This window comes from Aspergillus bombycis (assembly GCF_001792695.1).
Source record: "Aspergillus bombycis strain NRRL26010 chromosome Unknown contig00062, whole genome shotgun sequence".
NCBI lineage: Eukaryota > Fungi > Ascomycota > Eurotiomycetes > Eurotiales > Aspergillaceae > Aspergillus > Aspergillus bombycis.
Genome location: NW_019170064.1, coordinates 172855 through 198139, shown reverse-complemented (window position 1 = coordinate 198139; position 25285 = coordinate 172855). Strand labels below are relative to the sequence as shown.

The following is a 25285-nucleotide window of genomic DNA, read 5'->3' as shown; positions in this document are numbered from 1 at the left end:
CCTTTCTCCTGTTTCCCTCGTACGGTCCAAAACATATGGTTGTCTATCTCCAAACCAACTTGAACTAACCCCCTTTGATAGGATCCCTGTCTCTTTCCGAGCATAATCTTCGGGCGATCTCTCTGGTGAAAATGTATTAGACATCCACCACCAACCCCGTGATGGCATTCCCACGCCGCCGCCCTCGCAGCCTCAGTCGAATCCGCGAACACCGCAGGAACCCAGCCACGGTACCGAACGCGTGGTCTCCTTGCTGCTCCTTCAACGCGGGGTTAATGTAAACGTCCAGGACTCACGCGGCCAGACCCCGCTGCACATTGCCGCCCAGTGCGGGCATCTGGGCGTGGTACGATTGCTCCTAACCACCGAACAAATCGATGTCAATGCCCGCGACCACCATGGGTCGACACCACTGCATGTCGCAAGCGAGAAGGGCCATGTTGAAGTGGTGCAGTTGCTAGTGGCTCATGGGGCGCGCTTAGATGCCCGGTCGGGTCGGACCGGATAAAAGGGAATCCTGGTCGAATCCTGGTCTATATCGGCATCTACTGCATCTCCCGGTGTTTTATTGGTGTTATGGGCATCGATCGTTTCGGAGAAGCGATTTTCTTTCAGTCGTTCCTTACCTTTTCGTTTGTCGGGTTTCCTTTGTGGCCTTTATTTTTCCCATCCTTAATACGGTCTTTTCTCCTCACATATATCCTATGGCGTTGTCCTTCTTTTGCATGACTTGACGACTCTTCTCCAGGGGGGACAGAGGAAGAAGTCGACTCGGGGAAAATTCGGTCTTTGTTTCGCGATACGCGTCTTGTTTCACGCGGTTTCAGGGCGTTGATGTGTGTTATTCACAGCGCAAGCATACCTATATCCTGTCCGATAGACATTTAAATTGCTTAATTTCCGCTTCCTTTCTTCCTGTCCTTGTTTCTTTCTTCTTTTTTCTTTTTGTTTTTCCTTTTTCTTTCCTTTTTTCCTGGTAATAGATTGCCGGTGTGGATACCGTATGGCCTTGTGTACCACGTACGGTGTACGCTGTACAATGCGCCCTCTGGTCAACGAAAACGTTCGAAAGATAAGATAAAATCGCGAGATGATCATAAAAGAACATAAAATACACGAGAGTATGAGCAATTAGGATATCTGATCAAAGAAGTAACGAGTCGTACCTTCCGTCCAGTCAATACCTACCATGAATTGGTGTAGTGATTGGTGACGCGCCGCGTCGTACGGACTCCCTATACAACTTTGCACCTCTTTGAATGAGCTTGCCTTTAATTCTCAATTCCTACCTAGTCATGGTAATTAGTATACATAAACTAGCAGCTCTAGTCAGCCCTTCAATGCCTGAGTTCGGTTTGCGTGATAATGATATCGACTTGGACGGCACTGTGGTGTAGATATATAGAAATATATATTTCCATTCGCGAGGCAAAGTGTAGATGTGGGCCGAGGCAGTAAACAGCTTAATTCTTGAAAGTTATTGCTTTTTGCTCCTTCCTTTGGCAGTATACCTAATGGCCTACTCGTTGCAATCTACTAAACACCTTTATTTCCGTCCCAAAGGTCAACGTCGTCGCCGTACAGAGTAAACAGTTTCCCTCTCTGCTCATCTGGGAAATATGCTGCCATGGAACGAATGACTGCTATTGGCCAACATACCCGACAGGCCATACTGCTATAAGTTAGAGGCGGTCTTAATCGAGAGCGGTGTTAATTTGAGCCAATGAAAAAGGGTCACAGAACAAGCTTTTCCTTAAGCGACTTAGCGGACTTCCAGAAAACGCCAAGCGGGGTTCAACCAGGGGTTCAACCCTGTCAAAAGAGCTCATCATCGGGGCCATGGCGGTGAAGCTCATACGTAGAGAATCAAAGCGGTCAGCTATTATGTCAGGCAGTATCTGTGTCTCTACAGTTTGAATGTCTGATGGAATTGGAAACCACGCGACCCACGCTGCCATAGAATGGCAAGACACGGATAATGATCGGACTACGCGAACTATACAGTTACTCCATATTATTGATAGATCTTCCTTTCGTTAACTCGTCACAGACACCCTAGTGAGACCCAACCATGACGGTTGGAATTATGCAGTGCCTCTCGGTCGCATGGTCCTTCGCCTGAACTGTTCCGCAAACCCGTCCATTGCCATCAACAACCTCATCGCAAATAACAACCCTCTACCGATGTGGTCTGGATCTGCTTCGGCGCCTAGTTTAAAGACAATAATGTGTCAGGAAGGAGAATCGTGAGGTTATCGACGACGCGTATGATGCGCGTTGCGACCCAGCAATTTAGAATGGGTAAGATGGCTTGGCTCCAACCGTTTCGGAGAAGCATGTCGCTGCGCAGTGACTTTGGCACACGGCCAGATGCACAACTGCATGGTTGACAGCGCCAGGGAGAGGCTGTCCCAGCGCTGTCACCGTCGACAGAAAGCCCGTGCGAAAGGCGAATTCAATAGCCTTCGACGTGGTTTCAAGATCCACTCATGGTGGATTACCTTTAGAGATGGCGGAGGACCCGTCGCAAATGATCGGCCTCTCGTCTATATATAACCCTTCTACTCCGTAATACTGCATGGAATTATACGCGACTGGGGTCCCGTCCCCCCTCGGCATTTAGCTTCTGTTTAGATCACCTTGCACCCACCACGGGCTGCAGTCCGAGCTGTCTCAAAATAGCAGTCATGGAATCAAACTTCGACCAGGCGTGGATACCATTGGGCAACTGTGTCCTCGCCCCCAATGGCAACATAGTAAGATGATATTCATGGGTGCGAGCTAAACTGAGGAAGGAAATGTTGGTGGTGCGGAAGCATCGAGCTAATGCAACGAAGGTGCTCAGCCGCGACATTCCCTCTTGAAACTCTAGCGGCGGAGAAATGGGGGCGCGGTGACCAGCGGGTCCTTCTGCAGACATCGGGCGTTCTCATGTTAGCCCCCCCGGGAAAATGATCAGTTTAGTTTTGCGAGCAAGACAACTCCCAAGGTGTCTTTGGACCAACTTTCCTGACTCGCGCATGGATCTTGCATATGTCACGAGAGATGGAACCTTGTCATTGGATTTCCCTTAACTTATGTGGAGCTTATTCTACATATTTCCTCCTGGGCGGAGGACTCGGTTTCGGATGACTTGCTAATTACCGGAACTCACCCCTATCAGAAGAGGACAGTCCTCATCCCATGGCGTCGCGGCTCTGCTATTAACTGAAGCTAAGTCCTCTTCTTTATCTCGTCGTGGTTCGTTCGTGTTTCTAAATACGGTCAATTTGTGTAGTAAGCTCGGACGATTCCATACTACCGCGACGCTACTGCAAGATAAGATGCGCGTAAGAACACAAGTAGCCTCAGGCAACTCTGGCCCCCAGGCTGACCGCACGAATCCTTTTGGGGGCTACTGACCACCTGCGGCGCACCATTCAGACTAGCTGCAAGACTGTGACATGTTACAGACTGTTCAAAAAACGTGGCTGACACGAGGTCGGCAGGGGGTACCGTCAGCCCTAATGGGAGAGCCGCCCCCACGCACCAAGGCGGATGGCAGGGCATCCAGTCTGACATGCACATGGAATCTACGACTGGAACTCGATGTTGGATGAGAGGCGTGTTAATTGGTGGACGCATGGGCAGCTCCTGAATAGCACGGTGCAGTCACCGCCGTCGAGGATTAATATCTACCCAGTTCTTCCCACCTTTCTGGCGGATGTACTTACCATACCTACCAAACGTGCCTGGTCTATAGAACTGCTCAGCTCTGATCTTCCGTGAAGCAATCAGACTTTATCATTCTTTCTCTCCTTACACTACGTCCGTCATTGTCTTGCTAACTTCTCGCTCTCCTGTTATCTCTTCCTCTACCCTTTTAATTGCAATCCCACCAACTTTTACGTACCTTTAAACTCGATCACCAAGTTATACTAATCACAATGGGTGACGCCGGAGACTACACCGCTTTCCAGGCCATCACGGCCCAAATCCCTATGGGATCCAAGGGGAGTTCCTTCTTTTTCCCCACCCTCACTGACGGAGTTATTGTAGATAAAGAGCAGACCGACCAGGCGCAAATCCCCCTGGACCTGGGAACCGTGTCCCAGGGAAAGGCCCTGGCTGCATTCTGCGAACGCCATGGACTGTCGGTCCTGAGCGTGCTGAATGTCGCCTGGGCCATGGTTCTCTCTGCGTACGCCGATACCGAGACGATCGGGTTTCTCTTTGTTCGATTCGTCGCCGGTGTGCCTCATGTGGGTGTCTACCAGGCGGAGATCGACGGGGGCAAGTCCGTGCTGAAGACGCTCGTCGACGCGGAAGAGAAGCTGCAGGCCAGTGTTTCGTCATCCGCCCTGATGACACCGGCCGAATTCCAGGCATTGTCCGCCCGAGCGGGTGGTCCAGCTTTCAACAGCGTTGTGATGCTGTATGATGGAGAATCCCCCGAGCGGGAACAGGTACGGACTTGGACGCGATGATTGTGATCGACCGGGATGTCACTGACAAGGAGCACCAAGCCGGGCAATTATCTTGCCATTCACGCCCGGTACCTACAGGACCAGTTTGTCGTCGACCTGCAATGTCCGACTTCCTTGATCCCCGCCTCGCAGGCAACACACTGCGCGGCGACTCTCAGCCACGTACTTGGTGAGATCATCAAAACCCCCCGAACCCCCCTCTCCGAGGTAAGTTTAATGAGCCAGGATGGAATGCACCAGATCTGGGAATGGAACAAGCGGATGCCCGAGGTGGTCTCTCGTTGCCTGCATCATCTCATCGATGAGCGGGCCCGCAAAGAGCCCGAGCACTTGCCATCCAAGGCCCAGATGGGTGTATGACATACGGCGAGCTGCAGGCGCTCACAGATCGCCTGGCCCACTCTCTGGTGGATCGGGGTGTGGGCCCTGAAGTGGCCGTTCCCCTGTTCTTCGAGAAGTCCAAATGGGCAATCGTCACCATGATCGCTGTCGTTAAAGCGGGCGGCGCCATTGTGAATCTGGACGCCAAACAGCCTCGTTCCCGTTTAATGGAAATTATGGAGCAGCTGCAAGCTCCTTTGATCCTAACCTCCCAGCAATATGAACCCCTCTGGCAGGACAACTGCAATGTCTTCTCTGTTCACCAGGAAAGTGTCATGGCACTTCCAGCGCAGAAAGCACCCCCAGCGGTTGCAGTCACACCCAAGAACATCCTGTATATTATCTTCACCTCCGGTAGTACCGGAACTCCCAAGGGCTGTGTGGTGGAACACGAGTCCTTCCTCACGGCTGCAACCCAGCACGTCACCGCGGGTGAGATCGACCCGACTAGCAGAATCCTACAGATGACACCGTACACATTCGATGTGAGCATGCTCGAAATCTTCACTACTCTCACTACCGGTGCCTGCGTTTGCTTCCCCAGCGATGAGCTGGCACAGCATGGAATCGCTCATATCATCAACGCGCTGCGCATCACATGGACCTTCATGACTCCTTCGGTGGTGCGCTTGGTCGATCCCGCTGATGTGCCCACTCTGAAGACTCTGGCTTTGGGAGGTGAAGCATTGAGCCAGGTCGATGTCACGACCTGGGCGGGCAAGTTGCATCTGATTAATGGTAGGTCCCGTGCTTGTTGATATGGGCCGCATCAATTGCTAACAAATGTCATTAGGATATGGTCCCAGTGAATGTTCCGTCGCGGCAACGATCAACCCCCACCTCACTCCGGCTGCCGACCCGGCGAACATCGGGCGCGGTTACGGTGCGGTCTGCTGGGTCGTCCACCCTGATGACCACAACCGTCTTGTCCCAATCGGAGCAGTGGGTGAGCTGCTCATCCAAGGCCCGATTGTTGCAAGGGGCTACCTCAACGAGCCCGCGAAGACCGAGGCGGTATTCCTGGACGAGGCCCCTGTGTTCCTCCAAAATATGACCTCCAAGCCCGCCCCATTCCGATTCTACAAGACCGGTGACCTCGTCAGAAACAACAGCGATGGCACAATCAGCTTTATTGGGCGAAAGGACCGCCAGGTGAAACTTCGAGGCCAGCGTTTGGAGCTAGGCGAGATCGAGCAGCGTCTCTCCGTGGACTCCATGGTGCGTCATGCTCGTGTCCTGCTTCCTAAGGCAGGACCTTGTAAGGGAAACCTGGTGGCTGTCCTCTCGCTCCATGCCTTCCCCTATGAGGGGCCACGAGACGCCGACGTGCACGAGCTGTTGATCGACCAGAGAAAGCAAGCACGTGGGGTTATCCCTGAGATATCCACCCGTCTCGCCGCCCAGGTTCCAGGCTATATGGTACCCACCTTTTGGGTGGTGGTGGCTGCCCTTCCATTCACAACGTCCGGGAAGGTCAATGGTGTTGTTTTGAATCAATGGGTTCGTGATATGGACGAAGACACCTATAACGAAATTGCCGGTATCATGGAAGAAGAAGAGGAAGTCAGCGAGACCGTGCAATTATCCGAAATGGAGCTTCTTCTGCAAGAAATATGGGCGGAGGAGTTGGGTCTTCCACTGTCGAAGCTGAAGTATAACCGGTCCTTCATTGCCTTGGGTGGTGATTCTATTACGGCCATGAAAGTGGTGGCGCGGTGCCGCCGGGAGCAGCTGAAGGTCTCGGTGCTAGATGTGGTTCGGGCCAAGAGCCTGATTGACTTGGCTTCTAAGACCGTCCGCTCATCACAGGTGTCTGTGGAGGAGGGCACCGTTATTGCTCCGGCCTCCACGCCTGCTGAGCGAACTGCCGCCATCGACGACGCGCTTCTGTCTAAAGCTGGACTCTCTAGCAAGGACGACGTGGAAGATGTCTACGGCTGTTCCCCTGTCCAGGATGGCATTCTTCTGAGCCAGGTCAAATTCCCTGGCACGTATGAAATTCGACGTGTTCTTAAAGTGCTCTCTATTATGGATGCGAGCACCACGATTTTGGGTCTTCAGCGTGCCTGGCAGGGTGTTGTAGATCGCCACCAATCTCTCAGAAGCATCTTTGTCGACGCCGGTGGTATCTTCCAGCAGATAGTACTCAAGAACGTCACAGCCAGCGTCTATTGCTGCGAGTACATGTGCTCAGATGATGAAGTGGAAGTGACCAAGTTCCTGAAATCTCTACCCTCGCCAACCTACAACCCCTCAGAGCCTCAGCACCATCTCACCATCTGCCGTACCCGTGGCGACAACGTCTACATGATGGTAGAGCTCAGCCATGCGATCGTGGATGGCGGGTCCACCGAGGTGGTTTTGCAGGAGATGTCACTGGCGTTTGACGGCAAATCGTTCACAGAGCCTGCATCGTTGTACAGTGACTATATCCACTACATCTCTTCTCCGGAGCACTCCCAAGGCGAGTCCATGAGTCACTGGGCCAGCTACCTTGCAGGAGTTCAGCCGACCATTGTTCCCATGTATCCTCGCGATGGGGCCTCCAAGCAGATCCAGTCTGTGAAAGTTCCCTTCACCGGAATGAAGGATCTGTTAAAATTTTCCGTAGCACACGGAGTCACTATTGCTAATGTGATACAAACTGCATGGGCTTTGGTTCTCCGGGCGTACACTGGATCTGACGATGTCTGCTTTGGCTACGTGGCCTCTGGCCGTGATGTACCTGTGAAAGGTATAGAGAACGCTGTGGGAGCCTTCATTAATATGCTGGTTTGTCGGGTGCGGTTGGACCAGCACCAGGCTGCTCTGGACGCGGTCGACACCATGCAGAGCGACTATTTCACCGCTTTGGCTCACCAACATTGTTCCCTGGCACAAATTCAGCACGGTCTGAACCTATCCGGTATGCCCTTGTTCAACAGCATTATCTCTCTCCAGAAAGGTGTTCCAGACCAGCAGTTTGGAGACGCGCTTTCTTTCCGGGCAGTTGAAGAAGATGATCCGACAGATGTGAGTGAAATCCTTGAAGCCCACTTCAAATCCCAGAGCAAGGCACTAACAGGGATTTCTTTTGATAGTTCGATCTTGCTGTTGCTATTGACATAACTACTGAGGATGTCGAGATTTCTATCGGCTACTGGTCCTCTTTGCTGACACAGGGCGATGCCATGAATCTTGCCAATACATTCAGCGCCGCAATCTACGGAATTGTAGACCAAGCCGGAGCCAAGCCGTTCGATATTGATCTATTTAATGATCAGGACAGAGCCCAGATCTTTGAATGGAACAAGGCTGAGCCAGTTGTGGAGTCAGGCTGTGTGCATGAATACTTCTACGATCAAGTCAAGAAGCAACCTGATGCGCAGGCAGTGTGCGCTTGGGATGGCGAGTACACCTATTCCCAGCTCGATCTGCTGTCCGAAAAGTTAGCCCATCACTTGGTGAAGCTGGGGGCTGGACCGGAGGTGCTGATCCCCCATTGCTTCGAGAAGTCCAAATTGGCAACAGTGACTATGGTGGCGATCATGAAGTCTGGTGGTGCTGGTGTTGGTCTGAGTTCTGCGCATCCGCTATCCCGCATTCAAGATATTCTGGATGGATGTCAGGCTCGTGTTGCAGTCGTATCAGCGCAGCACGCCAAACTGCTCGAAGGCCTCGTGGAACATATTGTTGTCGTGGACGAAAGCTTCCTCGACGAACTCCCTGCTCCTACCGACAATGGCACACTCCCTCAGGCACAACCGTCTAATCCAGCCTTCGTGTCATTCACATCCGGCAGTACTGGAAAGCCGAAGGGTATTGTCCTCGAGCATGGCTCCCTCATCACCAGCATTCAAGCTCACGGGTCTGAATGGGGTGTCGGGCCGGGATCGCGTGTCTTGCAGTTTTCTGCCTACGCGTTCGATGCTAGTGTCTCTGACACGTTCACTACGCTGACTCGTGGTGGTACGGTCTGTATCCCATGTGAGAAAGACCGCGTCGATGATTTGGCCGGCGCAATCAACAAACTCGGGGTCAACTGGGCTTTCCTGACACCCCGGGTTCTCGGCCTGCTCTCCCCGGAAACCGTTCCCACGCTGAAGACAGTCGTTCTGGGAGGTGAAGCGATCTCACGCGAAGATATCTCCCCGTGGACCGAGGCTCTGGAGTTGCGCATCGTTTATGGACCTACGGAATGTACCATTTACAGCATGGGAACGGACCCCTTGACCACAGACAGTGACCCCGCAGGATTAGGGCATGCCGTTGGCACCCGCCTCTGGGTGACCGATCCTGAGAATACTAACAAGCTCCTTCCCGTTGGCTGCATTGGTGAACTGGTCATTGAAGGCCCTTTAGTCACTAGGGGATACCTGAATGAGCCCGAAAAGACAAAGGCAGCTTTCTTCGAAGACCCCGCCTGGTTGCCTAAGCCCGAGAATGGACAGCCACGCCGGTTCTATAAAACTAGTGATCTGGTCCGCTACTACCCAGATGGTCAGCTTCGGTTCATTGGCCGGAAGGACACTCAGATCAAAGTCCGAGGCCAGCGTGTTGAGCTGGGCGAGATAGAGCATGCAATCCTGGAGAATCTGCCGGGTGCCGCGCATGTCACCGTGGACTCGGTCGTTTTGCCTCCTCAGACATTGGTAGCTTTCCTCAAGATGGAGAACGCATTCCCTACGGAAAATGAACTCTTTGTCCCACTATCACCTGAGTTCACGGCGGAACTGCGGGCCCTTGAGAAGGTTCTGTCGGAGAAATTGCCCGTGTACATGCTTCCCAGCCTGTTCATCCCGATCTCTCACATCCCCATGACCATTTCGGGCAAGGTTGATCGGATTGCGCTTCGCCGTGCCGTCCCGGGTCTTTCCCATGAGCAGATGGAGATGTATGCCTTGGCCAACCAGGACAAGGCCGCCCCCCAGACCAAGGAGGAAGAGCAGTTGCAGACGTTGTGGGCCGCTGTTTTAGGAAAAGATCCTAGCGTTGTGGGCCGCAACGATAACTTCTTCCGACTTGGGGGCGATTCAATTGGTGCCATGAAACTGGTCGTCGCAACACGGGAAGCAAACCTCTTGCTTACTGTCGCTGATATATTCCGATATCCGGAATTGTCTCAAATGGCTCAACGTGTTGAACTAGCTACGGCTGACGAACAAGAGAATGTTTATGAACCATTCTCGATGTTAAAGAATGCCACCAATACTGACGCGGTACTGGAGGAAGCTGCAGGCCATTGCTCCATTGCACGCAGTGACATCCAGGATGTATATCCTTGTACCCCACTGCAGGAGGGAGTGTTCTCAATGTCAAACACCCATACTGGTTCCTATGTCGCTCAGTCTGCATTCCGGCTGCCAGCTGGCTTTGATATGCAGCGATTCAAAGACGCCTGGCAAACCTTGGTTGATGTCCACTCCATCCTGCGCACCCGTATTGTCACTATCGGCTCTACATCGTATCAGGTTGTGTTGACGGAAGACGCTGCTAAACTTGAATGGCAACAAGGCTCTTCCTTGGAGGAATATCTCCAGCGCGACCATGCCATTTCCGTGACCAGCGGCACCCCACTAACTCGCTATGCGATCGTTGAAGATGGCGAGTCTTCTGTCTTCGTCTGGACTGCTCACCACGCCGTGTATGACGGATGGACTGTTCCACTCTTGTTCGAACAGCTAGAACAGGCCTATACGGGTGGTCTCAAACCCTCTACAGCGCCGTCATACGCTCAATTTGTGGAATACATTCAAGAAACCGACCCTGAGGCATCACAGGAATTCTGGCGCTCGATGGCTCCTCAAGAGCCACCCTCCTCCTTCCCTCGGTTGCCATACGCGACCTACCAACCCAGAGCGAAGAAAACCTGCCACCGTGATGTCGAGGTAGCCTTAGAATCTGGATCTAGCCTAACAATGGCTATCCTTTTGCGAGCAGCTTGGGCTATTGTCATGGCACGGTACACTGACTCCGAGGACATTCTTTACGGGTTGACGCTTTCGGGACGTGATGCCCTCGTCCCCCACATCGAGGGTATTGTTGGTCCGACCATCACAACCGTTCCGATGAATGTCCACATGGACTCCGAGACGTCCCTCCAACGCTTCCTTGAGAGCCAACACGAGCAGAATGTCGAGATGATGAACTTCCAGCATGTCGGACTGCGAAACATTCGCCAGATCAGCCCTCAAGTGTTGGCAGCGACTGACTTCACTAACCTATTCGTCGTCCAGCCTAAGGCAGACGGGAGACGGGCGTTTGCTGAGCTCGAAATCGTGCCGACGGACATGACGGACTTTGATCCTTACGCCTTGGTGGTTGAATGTAACCTCGGGGATGGCAGCGTTCACTTGGAAGCTCGCGTTGATGACGATGTTCTGTCGGTGGATCTGACGGAGAAGCTTCTGGGTCACTTTGAACATGTCTTGCGGCAGATCATTCGCCCATCTGCCGATGTTAAGCTAGGGGATATCGATCTCTTCAGCAAGGAGGATGAGAAGCAGATCTGGGAGTGGAACGCTGTGGCACCGACCGCGGTCAATGAGTGTGTTCACGAGAAGATCTCCCAGCAAGCCACTCTCAACCCCGAAAATATGGCAATTGAGGCGTGGGACGGAAGTTTGACTTACCGTGAGCTCGATGAGCTGTCCTCGAGATTGGCTTATCATCTGTCTACCGAATACTCTGTCAAGCCCGAGACCCTGCTGCCTCTGTGCTTCGACAAGTCCGTCTGGACGGTAGTCACCATGGTCGCCGTTGTTAAGGCAGGAGGAGCCTGCGTCATGTTGAATCCTGACCACCCAGTGACCCGTCTTGAGGCCCTAATTAAAGATACGGGCTCTCACCTCGTCCTTACCTCGCCACAACACCAGGGTCTCTTCGGGTCCGTCTCGGCTTCTGTTGTCCCGATCACCAAAACCCTAATTCAAGAGTTGACCCCCGTCTCGACATCTCAGCGCGCGTCTCTTCAAGTCCAGCCTACCAATCCAGTTTTCATGATCTTCACATCTGGTAGTACTGGAAAGCCTAAAGGCATCATCGTTCAGCACAATTCAGTTTGTACCGTGGCCGCGCAGCACGGCGAAGGCTTAGGATTTGGTGGACCAGGTTCGCGGGTGTTGCAGTTTGCTTCGTATACCTTCGATGTTAGCATGGGCGAAACGTTCTTCATGCTGATGAAGGGAGGCACTCTCTGCATTCCCACCGAGCACGACAGAGTCAACAATCTCGCCGGGGTGATAAACGCCATGCAAATCACATGGACGTTCATGACTCCGACAGTCGCTGCCCTGTTGGACCCCAAAGAAGTTCCCCACCTGAAGACTCTCGTTCTAGGTGGTGAAGCCGTATCTCAAAGCCTGGTCGATCGCTGGGCAAGTCAAGTAAACATGATCGACTCCTACGGACCGGCAGAATGCACTATTTGGGCATCCCATGCAAACCCGAGTGCCACTGTCTCGCCTGCGAACATCGGCAGTGGTACCGCCTGCCGGTACTGGATCGTGGAGACTTCTGATTATAATCGCCTTGCCCCCGTCGGCTGTGTGGGCGAGCTGCTCATTGAAGGGCCGAATGTCTCGCGAGGCTATCTGAACGAGCCGGAAAAGACGAAAGATGCATTCGTTGAAAACCCAGCATGGATGCACGGAAAGGAGACACCCCAGTACAAATTCTATCGCACTGGTGATCTCGTTCGTTACAACCCTGATGGAACTCTGAACATTGCTGGCCGCAAAGACAGCCAGGTCAAGTTCCATGGCCAGCGTATCGAGTTAGGCGAGATTGAGTTTCACCTCCGTGCTCAAAAAGCGGTTGAGGCTGGAATGGTCACTCTTCCCAAGACCGGCCCGTGCAAAGGCAAGCTCGTCGCAGTGGTGGCGCTTGCAGATCTGCAACCACTGGCCCTTGAAGGTGATTGCGTCGAGCTCGTTTCCGATGATGCGAAGTCCACCGCCCAGCCACTTATCTTGGAGATTGAGGAGGAACTAACAAGTGTACTGCCTAGCTACATGGTTCCCTCAGTCTGGATTGTCTTGGACTCCATCCCATTGACTGCGTCACGGAAGATAAACCGCGTTCCCATCACACGTTGGGTTACCAGCATAACCGAAGACACCTACCGCCGGATTGTGAATATCTCCTCCGCCAGTGTTAACCTGCCAACAACCACCTTAGAGAAGCAGCTGGCACAGGTGTGGAGTCAAGTCCTGAACATCCCTGAGAAGTCTATTGGCTTGAACCGATCATTCATGAGCTTGGGCGGAGATTCAATTACTGCTATGCAGGTTGTCTCCCGCTGCAGAGCCATTGGAATCAAGCTTAGCGTTCAAGACATTCTGCTCCCGAAGTCGTTGGCGGCAGTGGTTAGTCGCGCAAGCTCAACCGGCGACCGTGCTGTCACGAGACAAGAAACGTACGATGTGCCTTTCAGCTTATCGCCCATCCAGAAGGTATATTTCAACGACGTTGTACGCCAGGAGACCCAGCATCATTACAACCAGAGCGTTTTGCTGCGCTTGACCCGCCCCGTCTCGACGGCTGCAGTTGCATCTGCTATCGAGCAAATTGTGGCCAGGAACTCCATGTTGCGTGCGAAGTTTATCAGGAGCGACAACGGGGAGTGGTCGCAGATGGTGCAGAGCCAGTCAAACGGCTCCTTTAAAATTGGTTTTCATTCAGCAGCCAGCCGCCAGCAGATGCTCGACGTGGTCAACTCCTCTCAACGGAACGTCGACATCGAGAACGGACCGATCTTTGTGGTAGATCACTTTGATCTTTGTGACGAGGAGAGAGGAGAGTCAAGCTCCGACTGCCGAGAGGGACAGCTCATCTCTCTCATCGCGCACCATCTAGTCGTTGATGCTGTCTCATGGCATGTAATTGTCGCTCAGTTGGAAGCCTCCCTGTTGTCACAGAGTAGCAGCCCTCATGCTCCGATGCCATTCCACAACTGGGCACTAGAGCAATGCCACTTCGGAGAGCAATTGGGTCCAAAGTCGGTATTACCCAACGATATCCCCTCTGCTAACCTCTCATACTGGGGGATGCAAGAATTACCCACATGGAAGAATGTCGAGGAAGTTCGTTTCACCATTGATGACAAGACCACCTCACTCCTGCTTGGAGCGGCAAACACAGCACTGCGAACCGAACCCATCGACATTATCCTGGGGGCCATTCAGCAATCCTTCAACCAGACCTTCACAGACCGTGCGGTGCCTGCGATCTTTAGCGAAGGCCATGGCAGAGAACCTTGGGACAACTCCATTGACCTATCGGAAACTGTCGGATGGTTTACCACCTTCTATCCAGTTCACAGGCGTATGAGGAAGGATGAAAGTATCAAGGATAGCATCAAGCGAACAAAAGATATCCGTCGTTCCTTCACCGATAATGGATTCTCATACTTTACCTGCCGCCATTACAGTGCCGAAGGTCGCAAGGCTTTCAATGATCACAGAGCCATGGAGATCTGTCTCAACTATCTCGGACAAGCACAACAACTGGAGCGAAGTGATGCCCTATTGAAAGAAGAGCCCCTTCGCGCGGATGAGGAGATTCAGAACATCAGTGAAGGTATGGGTCGTTTGGCGGTCTTTGATATCTCTGCTGCTGTCTCCTTCGGTCAGCTGGGTGTCTCATTCTTCTTCAACCGCGATACAAGCCGTCAAGAACAGATCCGTGATTGGGTCAACCAATGCGAGAAGGCCATTCAATATGCCGTTCAAGATCTCGTGGCCAGCTCGGTGGAGCATACTCTCAGTGACTTCCCTCTCATGAGGATCAGTTACCCTGCTTTGTCGAGCTTCACAAACACTGTCTTACCGGCACTGGGAGTTTCTCCTGACAACGTGGAAGATTTGTACCCATGCTCGCCGATCCAGGAAGGCATCCTTCTTAGTCAGACCCGACAGCCTGGTACTTATGAGGTTCGCCAGCTTTTTGAAGTTGTACCTAGATCGGATGTCGGTGCCGTGGACCTCCCACGTCTACTAAAAGCATGGCAACAAACCGTGGACCGTCATTCCATCTTGCGAACGATCTTCATTGGTTCATTGTCTGGAGATGGGGTCTATGACCAGCTTGTACTGCGATCATACCAAGCAACGGTTCAGCAACTCGCTTTCTCCGGAACGGATGTTGTCTCGCTTTTCCAAGGCCAGCAATCTCCAGATTACACCAAGCCCGTTCCTGGTCATCGCCTGACCATTTGCGAAGGCCCCGAATCGATCTACTGCCAGATTGAACTGAGCCACACCCTGGTCGATGGTACATCACTGGCACTCCTAGTCCGTGATTTTGTTTCTGCGTATGAAAGTACGCTGCCCTCTGGACCAGGTCCCTTGTACAGCGAATACATTCGCTACCTGGATGGCCTGTCTAAATCTGCCTCCCTCAAGTACTGGGCCGACCGTTTGACTGGTGCTCAGCCTTGCCATTTCCCCAACATGCGTATTGGCAACGGAGACAGCGGGTCCGAGACCAAGACATTCAACGATATGCTCATTCATATTGACGAAGATGGAAAATTGCAAAGGTTCTGTGAGTCGCAAAGTATTACCATGAGTAATCTTGTCCAGGCTGCTTGGGGAATGGTCCTCCGAGCGTATACATCGAAGGAAGATGTCATGTTTGGCTACATGGCCTCCGGCCGTGACGTGCCTCTTGATGGAATTTACGATGCAGTGGGCCCATTTATCAATCTACTTGTCTGCAGATTGCACCTCGTCGATGACCTGTCGGTATACAAGTTGTTGAAGGATATTCAACTGAGCTATATGAACAGCCTTCCTCATCAACAAACATCCCTCGCGGCAATCCAGCATGAACTGGGCAACAAGGATGTCGCCTTATTTAATACCGTCCTGTCATTGCAAAGGCAGCCCAGCCGAGGCCCACCTTCTCAGGTTGATTTCCATATTGTGGACCAAGCCGATCCAACTGAGGTATTTATCTTTGTCCTAGAACTGAAAGCAATCCCAGATCTTACTAACTTGCACGATAGTATGACATCAGTTTGTGTATCACCACCCACGATGTACCTGGTGTCGAGATCCACATGACATATCTCACGGCCATTCTCAGCGGCTCTCAAGCAGACGAACTGATGCAAGCTTTCACCAATGTACTGGAGACTCTCGCTGATACCCCTGAGATGAGTCTGTCGAGCGTGGATGTCATATCACATTCGCGCGGCGAAGAGTTACAGAGATTGAAGGATGTCAGCCGGACTCTGAACGGTCGCACGTTCGACCTGGCTGCCATTCAAAAGCGACTTACGATGGCCCTCCTGGACACGGAGGACGCTATTGCTGAAGTGATAAGCTTGGATCAGCTGGGTGGACGCCAATGCATGGCCGTCTTCTGCTCCGAGACCAACAACACTGAGGCAGAGGTTTCTCTGATGCCCGTCACCGACGGACATCGGGCTAAATTTACAGATCTAAAAGAAACACTCGGACGTCATCTGCCAGAGGAGTTGATTCCAACGCTTTACTTCCCCGTAAACGGTCTCCCATTGGAAAGGGCAGCCCTGCAGAAGCTTGTTGACGGCCTGAACGAGCAGCAACTGAAGCAGTATCAGCTCGTGACCGTCCAGGAAGGTGCAGCGTTGACCGCAAATGAGAAGATCATGCTTGCTCTCTGGGCAGATGTTCTCGAAGTCTCAGATAGCAGCACAGTTAACCCCTCCGACAGCTTCTTCCGCCTCGGTGGTGATTCTATCGGAGCCATGAGACTTGTAGCCGCCGCTAGGAACCAGGGTCTTGTTCTCACCATCAATTCAGTCTTCCAGAAGCCTACCTTGTCTGCAATGGCCAAGGAACTCAGTCTGCTTGATCAAAGTGAGGAGCACCAGCTGGAGCCATTCTCCCTGCTACCACCCCAGGTTGATCCCGAGCAACTCGCTACTGAGGCTGCCTCACTGTGTGGTATTTCACGCACTGCCGTCGAAGATATTTACCCTTGCACACCCCTCCAGGAAGGTCTCATGGTTTTGAATCGCCAGAATGCAGCCTCCTACACTAATCAAACAGTCTTTGCCCTCCCAGACACATTGGATCTGCCACGATTCAAAGAAGCCTGGGAAAAGGTCGCGGAGCGAAGCACCATTTTGCGTACTCGCATGGTGAACGCTTCTGATGGCTTGTTCCAAGTTGTCCTGAAACAGACCATGACCTGGGAGTCTGCTCAGGATCTGGATGCCTATTTGAAGAAGGATTCGTCTAACCCGATAGACTACGGTCAGCCAATGGCACGTTATGCAATCGTATCTGCCCCCACGCAGAAATACTTTGTCTGGACTGCCCACCACTCAATCTATGATGGAATGACCATCCCTATCCTTGCCAAGCAGGTCTCTGCTGAATACAATAGCGAAATGGCTCTGCCAGAGGTCCCCTATAATCGCTTTATCCAATACATCAGAGCAACCAGCCCTGAATCTGCCACTGAGTTCTGGACTGCTCAATTCGCAGAGCCCTCTCTGACATATCCTACCTTGCAAGATCGTACCTACCAACCGTACCCGAATCAAGCTACGACCAGCTCAGTGCATTTGTCAAGACAGCCGTCCGACATTACCTTCACCACCATTCTGAAAGCAGCTTGGGCCTTTGTTCTTGCTGGTCTAACGGAAACCGAGAAGGTGACTTTCGGGATCACGGTTTCTGGTCGCAATGCGGCTCTCCCAGGTATCAACCAGGTTGTTGGTCCCACCATTGCGACAGTTCCCGTGAGCATCGCAGTAGATGGTAGCCAACCTCCGCTCGACTTCCTCCGAAGCATCCAACAGCAGAATTTGGAGATGGTACCTTTTGAACATACCGGTCTTCAGAACATTCGCCTTATGAGTGAACAGGCTAAAGAAGCTGTTGAATTCCAGAATCTTCTCGTCATCCAGCCAAACACGGCACCAGTTGGGGCCTCCGATTTCTTGGGACTCACAAATGTGGCAGTTGACCTCGGCGATGATCAGGACCCCTACGCGTTGATCATAGAGTGCAACCTTCTCGACGATGGTGCCGAAATCAAAGCTCAGTTTGACGATAACGTCATCTCTAGTGAGGAGGTTAAGCGGATCATCAGTCGTTATAGCCGTGCTATTGAGCGTCTCAGCTCAATTCAGGAGGCAGGCGGCGACGAAGATATCAGCACGCTAGAGGAGATTGGAACCATCAGTGAGGAAGACCTACAGCAGATTCTTGAATGGAACAAAGATCGCCCGGAAACTATCCAATCCTGTGTTCACTACCAATTCGAGGAACAGGTTCGCAACCAACCTGACGCTCCCGCCATTTCCTCGTATGATGTTGAGCTTACGTACAGCCAACTTAACATCCTGGCTGAGAAGTTGGCTCACGAACTTATTTCACGTGGTGTCAAACAGGAGATGATTATCCCTCTCTGCTTCAATAAATGCTCATGGACCATTATCGCAATGTTGGCGGTAATGAAGGCTGGCGGTGTTTGCTGCATGTTTAACCCCGAGCATCCCAAGGACCGAATCCAGCTTTTGCTTGATGATCTCGATGCTAGCCTGGTCGTGTGCGACCAGGCATCATCGGCAATGCTCTCTTCATTACTCCCTCCATCGGGAGTGCTCCCAATTGGCGCTGACTACCTGGACAGCCTCCCCTGCCCAAATGAGCCGGTTGGTGCCATTGCCCAGCCTTCCAATGCTGTATTCATCGTTTATACCTCTGGAAGTACTGGAAAGCCGAAGGGAAGTATCTTGGAACATCGCTCCCTTGTGACCGGTCTTGTTGCACATCTCAGTGAGATGTCAGTTGGTCCTGGTACCCGCGCCTTTCAGTTTGCGTCCTACACCTTCGATGTTTCATTTGACGAAATTATTGGAACATTGATGCTCGGAGGATGTGTCTGTGTTCCCTCAGAGTACGAGAGGATGAATGCCCTGACGGATGCCATGGCCAAGTACCGGGTTACCTGGACGGAACTTACCACCACTGTTGCCAGTCTCTTGGTACCAAGTAGTATCCCCACCCTCAATACTCTGGTTCTCAGTGGGGAACCACTCACTAAAGAGGTCGTCAATTTATGGTCTGACCATGTTCAGATAATCAACAGCTATGGACCCAGTGAATGTTGTGTCTGCACCACCTGCAACTCTCAGACCAGTATCACCAAGGACCCTACTAACATTGGCCGAGGGTTGGGATGCACTCTGTGGGTCGTAGACCCAGATAACCTCGACCGGCTGTTGCCTATTGGCTCCACTGGAGAGCTTCTCATTGAGGGCCCGATTGTTGCCCGGGGATATCTGAACGAGCCCGAGAAGACAGCGGCAGCATTCATCAACCCCCCCAAATGGTGGATTCCCCACGATAAAGGCAACGGTCGCATGTACCGCTCGGGTGATCTGGTCAGATACAACCGCGATGGAAGCTTCAAATTCATCGGCCGCAAAGACACCCAGGTGAAGCTTCACGGACAACGCATTGAGATGGGCGAAATCGAACATCGTATTCGAACCGTATACGATAACAACTCATACCAAGTGGCGGTCGAGGTTCTAACACCGAAGTCTCGTGGCAGTCTTAAGATCCTCACTGCGTTTATCTGTGCGCCTGAGGCTGTCTCTGGGGACGTCGACTCGCCACTTGTTCCCCTCTCTGGCTCACTTCGACGAAGCTTCCAGGCCTTACATGCCCGCCTGCTGGAGGTTTTGCCCAAGCATATGGTGCCACAACTCTTCATCCCCGTCTCACACATGCCCTTATCCCCTTCCCGCAAGCTGGATCGAAAGGTATTAAGGACGGTTGGGAACGGCCTCTCGCCAGAGACACTAGCCTCCTATGCTCTTTCCCAGGTGGACAAAAAGGCACCCTCAACCGAAACAGAGAAGGCGCTCGCACAGCTCTGGGCTCGTGTGCTCGGCACCGACAGCATCGGTGTAGATGACCACTTCTTCCACCTCGGCGGAGACTCGATTGCCGCGATGAAGCTTGTCGCCGCCGGCAGCAAGGCAGGGCTTTCCATGAGCGTCGCAGACGTGACTAATTATCCTAAATTGAACCAGATGGCGGAGAATATCGATCGTTCTTCATCGAGGAAGAAGACCGACGATGCGCCACCGGAGCCTTTCAGTCTGTTGCCTGACGATCAAGTCAAGGATCTTGTGGCCCAAGCAACCACTCAATGTGCGGTGGACGCCAGTGTGATCGAGGATATGTACCCTTGCACCTCTTCGCAGGAGGCACTAATGGCACTCACCGCTAAGGATGAGACGGCTTATGTGTCGCGACTTGTCTTCCGACTTCCCATTGATGTCAATCTAGAGAAATACCAACAAGCCTGGGAATCTTTGGCCCGGCTCCAGCCGATCATGCGCACCCGCATCGTCTACACAGATGATTCCAAATCCTTCCAGGTTGTTATTGCTGAGCCACTGGTTTGGCGATGGGAGAATTCCGTGGAAGATTACGTGAGGGCCGATAAGCTCTCGCCTATGGTCCATGGCCAACCTTTGATGCGCAACGCCATCGTTCCTGGCGACCAGCACGATCCACGCCCGTGCCTGATTCACACCTCTCATCATGCTGTCTACGATGGTTGGAGTCAGGGATTCATGTTCGAGCAAGTCGGTATCATCTACCGGGAAGGCTTGTCCGCCCTCCCCCCAGTCATCCCATACAGCAAATTTATCCAGCATCTCGCTACCACTGACCGTGAGGCTTCCGAGGAGTTCTGGCGCTCCCAGATTGAGGGAAACCTCCCCGCCCAATTCCCTACCTCCTCTCACTCTGCTAAATCTCTCCGACCCAACCAGACCCGGTCCTTGCACATTCACCTTCCGCAGAGGGACAATCTTACTTTCACTACACCTACCGTGTTGAAATCGGCCTGGTCCCTCCTCCTCAGCCGCTACACTACATCTGATGATATCGTCTTCGGCCATGTTCTCTCCGGCCGTAGTACTTCGCTTCATGGTGCTGCAGACATAATGGGGCCGATGATTGCAACGGTACCCATCCGTGTCCGCTTAGATCGGGCCCAGACAATCGAGGAGCTCATGGGCGGCATTCAACAACAGGCCCTGGATATGACACCCTTCGAACAGTTTGGCTTACAGAACATCCGCCGAATCCAGCCCAACGGCTCGGCCATTGCTGATTTCGGTCATCTGTTTGTCATCCAACCTATTTTGGAGGACTCAGAGAACGATCTGGACTTGGAACTAGTCTCTTCGGTGCAATTTGATTTTGACACCTACCCACTGATTGTGGAGTGTCACCTTGGTGACTCAGAACTCGATGTTCGTGTCAGATACGACGATATGCTTATTCCCGAACAACAGATGGGATGGCTGCTGCAGCATTATGAGAATCTCATCCACCAGCTCTTCCGCCTGCCTCAGAACACTCTCATGATGGAAATCACTATGACTGGCCAAACTGATGTGGACCAGCTTCTCGACTGGATGGGTGCCCCTATTGAACCCGTTAATGCCCGTGTGCACGATCTATTCAATGTCCAATCTCGATTCCACCCACAGCGCAAGGCAGTAGATGCTTGGGATGGCAGTCTGACCTATCAAGAACTGGATCATCTATCCTCTCGATTCAGCGATACATTAGTGCAGCTCGGGGTGACGGCGGGGTGCACTGTAGGCTGGTGCTTCGATAAATCCAAGTGGGCCATTGTCTCACAGCTCGCCGTATTGAAGGCTGGCGGAGCATGCGTGAATCTGAATCCAGGGGACTCTGTCTCCCGCCTGACAGAAATTGTTCATGACACTGGCATTGACCATGTTATTGTGGCGCCACAATATGCTGATCTGGCTGCAGCTATAGGGTGCAGCAATGTTGTCATCGCCGACACAACCACGGTTTCTAAGCTCGCAGCTACCAACGCTGGCCTGCCCCAAGCTCGGACAGCCGTTGACCCTTCATCGCCCGCGTACCTCGCTTTTACCTCTGACAGCACTGCTAAACCCAAGATCATGGCGATCGACCACAGGGCCATCTGTACCAGTATTCGAAACCATGGCCCCGCATTGAAGATTACATCCAAGTCTCGCGTGCTGCAATCTGCCTCCTACACATCTGATGTCAGCTATGCGGAGATCTTCACAACCCTTCTCAGTGGTGGTACTGTGTGTGTTATTTCTGAACATGACCAGACCAAGGATCTGGCTGCTGCTATTGACCGGGTAGGCGCAAACTGGGCCTGTCTGACCCCGACCGTCGCCAACAGCCTGCGCCCGACTGACGTTCCCAAGCTGAAGACGTTAGTTCTCAGTGGGGAATGTCCGTCCCAGGATAACCTACAGGTCTGGGCGGGCAAGGTCGATGCCCTTCTCAATGCTTATGGGCCCAGCGAAGCTCGGTATGGTGCGCTGTGTCACAGTTCACCCATCCTAAGGACTCATTTGCCAACATTGGGTTCCCGGTTGGTTGTCGGTTGTGGGTTACTGAGCCGGAAGATGTCAACAAGCTCGCGCCTTTGGGCTGCTTGGGTGAACTGGTCATTGAAGGACCTACCCTGTCGGAAGGTTACTTGTGCCACGATCAAGCCAGTGAGGTGGCATTCATCGATCGTCCCGATTGGATGCAACACACATATCCTGCTGATGGCTTCGCTCGTGTTTACCGGACCGGTGATATGGTCAAGTTCAATGTCAATGGTAGCATTGAGTATCTGGGACGCAAAGACACTCAGATTAAGATGTACGGTCAACGTATTGACCCCCGTGAGATCGAGCACTCCATCAAGTCTCACATTCCTTCAACATACGATGTTTTGGTGGACACTACATTGGTCTCTTCCCGCAACAGGAACATGCTGGTTGCATACCTCTACGATGAGTCCGTACAGTCTCCAGATGTTGAAATCGACAGCCTGACCGATACCATGACTACCAACCTGCAGCAGGAGCTTGCCACAGTCCAGGCTGCACTGCAAACCTCAATTCCCCACTACTTGCAACCCATCCTCTTCATCCCACTCAAGACCATGCCCACCGACTCCTTTGGCAAGGCAGACCGGAATCTCCTTAGTCGCATGGTCGATTCACTCTCAGACGCCCAACTGCAGACCTACTCGCTGGCCACCGCCGGCAAGAGGCCCCCCAAGACGGAGATGGAACTCACACTGGCCAGTCTCTGGGCGGAAGTGCTTATGATCGATCGTGAGTCGATTGGGGCAGATGACAGTTTCTTTGCTTTGGGTGGTGATTCCATCGTCGCCATGAAGCTAGTCAGCCTCGCTCGTGCCTCCAAGATCTTTGTGAGTGTCGCTGATATCTTCAACCATCCTTCTCTTGTCGACATCGCTGCTCTGGCCACAGCCAACGCACCTATCACCCCTGGGGATGGGACTCCTCTCTTGTCTCCGAGCAAAGGATCATCAACCTGTGATTCCAGCCTTCTGGACGCAATCGCTGCGAAGGTTGGAGTCGAAGAAGGCCACGTCGAAGAGATTTGCCCCACCACCAGTATGCAGGAAATTGCGCTGATCGGTGCCATGACGCGGCCCCGATGGATGCTCAACTACTTCTACTTCGAGAGCTCCGACCCAGTGGATGTGGACCGTCTCCGCCAGGGCTGCTTCGAACTGGTACGGCAGTTCAGCATTCTTCGCACCGTCTTCACGGAACATGAATCCCGATTCTGGCAGGTAGTCCTCCGGCAACTTGACCCGGTCTTCCTTGTTATCCCCACCGACGACCTCGACGAAACAACCCAGAGAGTTTACGAGGAAGGAAAGGCTGGCAATCTTCAAATCGAGAACCCCTTCGTTCAATTTGTTCTGGCACAGAAGCGACGCGGCCACGCACATCGCCTCATCATGCGCATCTCGCACGCACAATATGATGGTGTCTCACTGCCCACCATTTGGGAGGCCTTGCAGAACGCGTATACCGGCCAAGCCCTACCCTCCAGCCCGCCCTTCTCGACCTTCACGTCGTTCTGTCCGGCATCCGATGACCCCGCTGCAATTGAACACTGGCGGTCCCTTCTAGCGGGATCTACGATGACAAACTTTGTGGAGCGCCACAAGCCGGGTCTCCGAGATGTCTCTGATGAGGTCATCGCCGTCCGGCGCCGGGTGCCAAATACCACACTCACGAGCGAGGGCATCACTTTTGCAACCGTCGCCAAGTCCGCCTGGGCCCTAGTCCTGGCTCGCATGGCAGCTCGACCGGACGTTGTATTCGGTCACACCATTTCAGGCCGGAACTTGGCAATTGACAACATCGACCAGATTGTTGGCCCCTGTCTTAATGTGGTCCCCGTCCGCGCCCAGTTCCAGGACCGCTGGACTGTGATGGACCTCCTTCGCACTATCCAGAACCAGCAGGTGGCCAACATGCCGTTTGAGTCACTCGGATTGCGCCCAATCGTCGAGCAGTGCACTGATTGGCCGCGCTGGATGCGCTTCAGCAGTGTCATCCAGCACCAAAACATTGAGCCAGATCGGGCTATGATGATGGGTGATGGGTCCTATGAGCCTGGCTTCATTGGCTCGGAACTTGATCTTATGGATGTATCGATCCTATCAACTCCCGCAGGCGATCACGTTGACATCGACCTCATTACAGCGACCTCAGTCATGTCCGCAATCCAGGCGGAGGACTTGCTTGACCAACTCTGTCTGACAATCCGCTCCTTCTCGTCGAGCCCCTCCACTACCTTTTTACCATCGGTGGAGGAACTTGAAGCTGGCCGGCCTTTGATTCCTATGGTTAGGGAATCCTCCGTACCGGATGTCATCATTGGCGCGCCGCCTGCGGACTCTTCCGAGCCCAAGGTGGCTGCTTTACGAGAGGTCGTGCACCAGGCGTGGTCCGAGACTCTCCCATCGACAAAGAAGTCAGTCGCGTCTCCAACAGAATGTTATTTTGCAGCGGGCGGTGAACTTGTGGGCTTGTCACAAGTGCTGCTGCGACTGCAAGAGCACGCACCCCAGCTTCGCCTGGAGGACCTCCTTCATCACTCCTCAATGGAACAGATGGTGAATCTCCTATACACTCACACTCCTTGAACGATGTAATGGTTGCTTTTCTTTTCTTTTCCTGTGGCTCTAAAAGCTTTCATCGGTCTGTCTGATTTTGCCTCTTCTGTAATTATCTCATTTGTCTCTGTGTTTGTGTTCTTGTCTCGTGTACTTTCTCTATCTACTTTGTGATTCGCATGACCTTCTGGAAAGGCTAGACAATAGATTTCATTTCATTTCAACTCGTGCAGTGCTCAATAAACGTAGTACTACCGGTCTCTACGTACAAGTATTGGGCTGGTATTCGTAGGCTATCCTATTATTACTGGTGTTTCTGGTGTGAAGATGTAGTATACTAGTCACCTGACATGGCCGTGTTTATTGATTTCGTCATTGATAATGTTTAGTTAGCTAACTACGTTATTTTTCTTTTGTTTGTAGACTCGGCGATAATCGGTTTTAATTTCAATAGGCTACGCCACAATGAAATTCATGTC

The 25285-nt window shown here is 52.6% G+C and overlaps 2 protein-coding genes across 2 annotated transcripts; both read left to right on the top strand.

Moving 5' to 3' along the window:
* Positions 1-161: 161 nt before the first annotated feature.
* ABOM_008028 (ankyrin repeat domain-containing protein) lies at positions 162-508 on the top strand (the record flags this gene model as incomplete). Its single annotated transcript, XM_022535157.1, has 2 exons — positions 162-230; positions 290-508. The coding sequence occupies 2 exons, from the start codon at positions 162-164 to the stop codon at positions 506-508; spliced, it is 288 nt and encodes a 95-aa protein (XP_022387682.1).
* A 3418-nt stretch (positions 509-3926) lies between these two features.
* ABOM_008027 (nonribosomal peptide synthase) lies at positions 3927-24836 on the top strand (the record flags this gene model as incomplete). Its single annotated transcript, XM_022535156.1, has 7 exons — positions 3927-4445; positions 4506-4820; positions 4844-5585; positions 5641-7859; positions 7928-15775; positions 15835-22183; positions 22276-24836. 7 exons carry the CDS (start codon positions 3927-3929, stop codon positions 24834-24836), a joined length of 20553 nt encoding a protein of 6850 aa, XP_022387718.1.
* Positions 24837-25285: the final 449 nt, after the last annotated feature.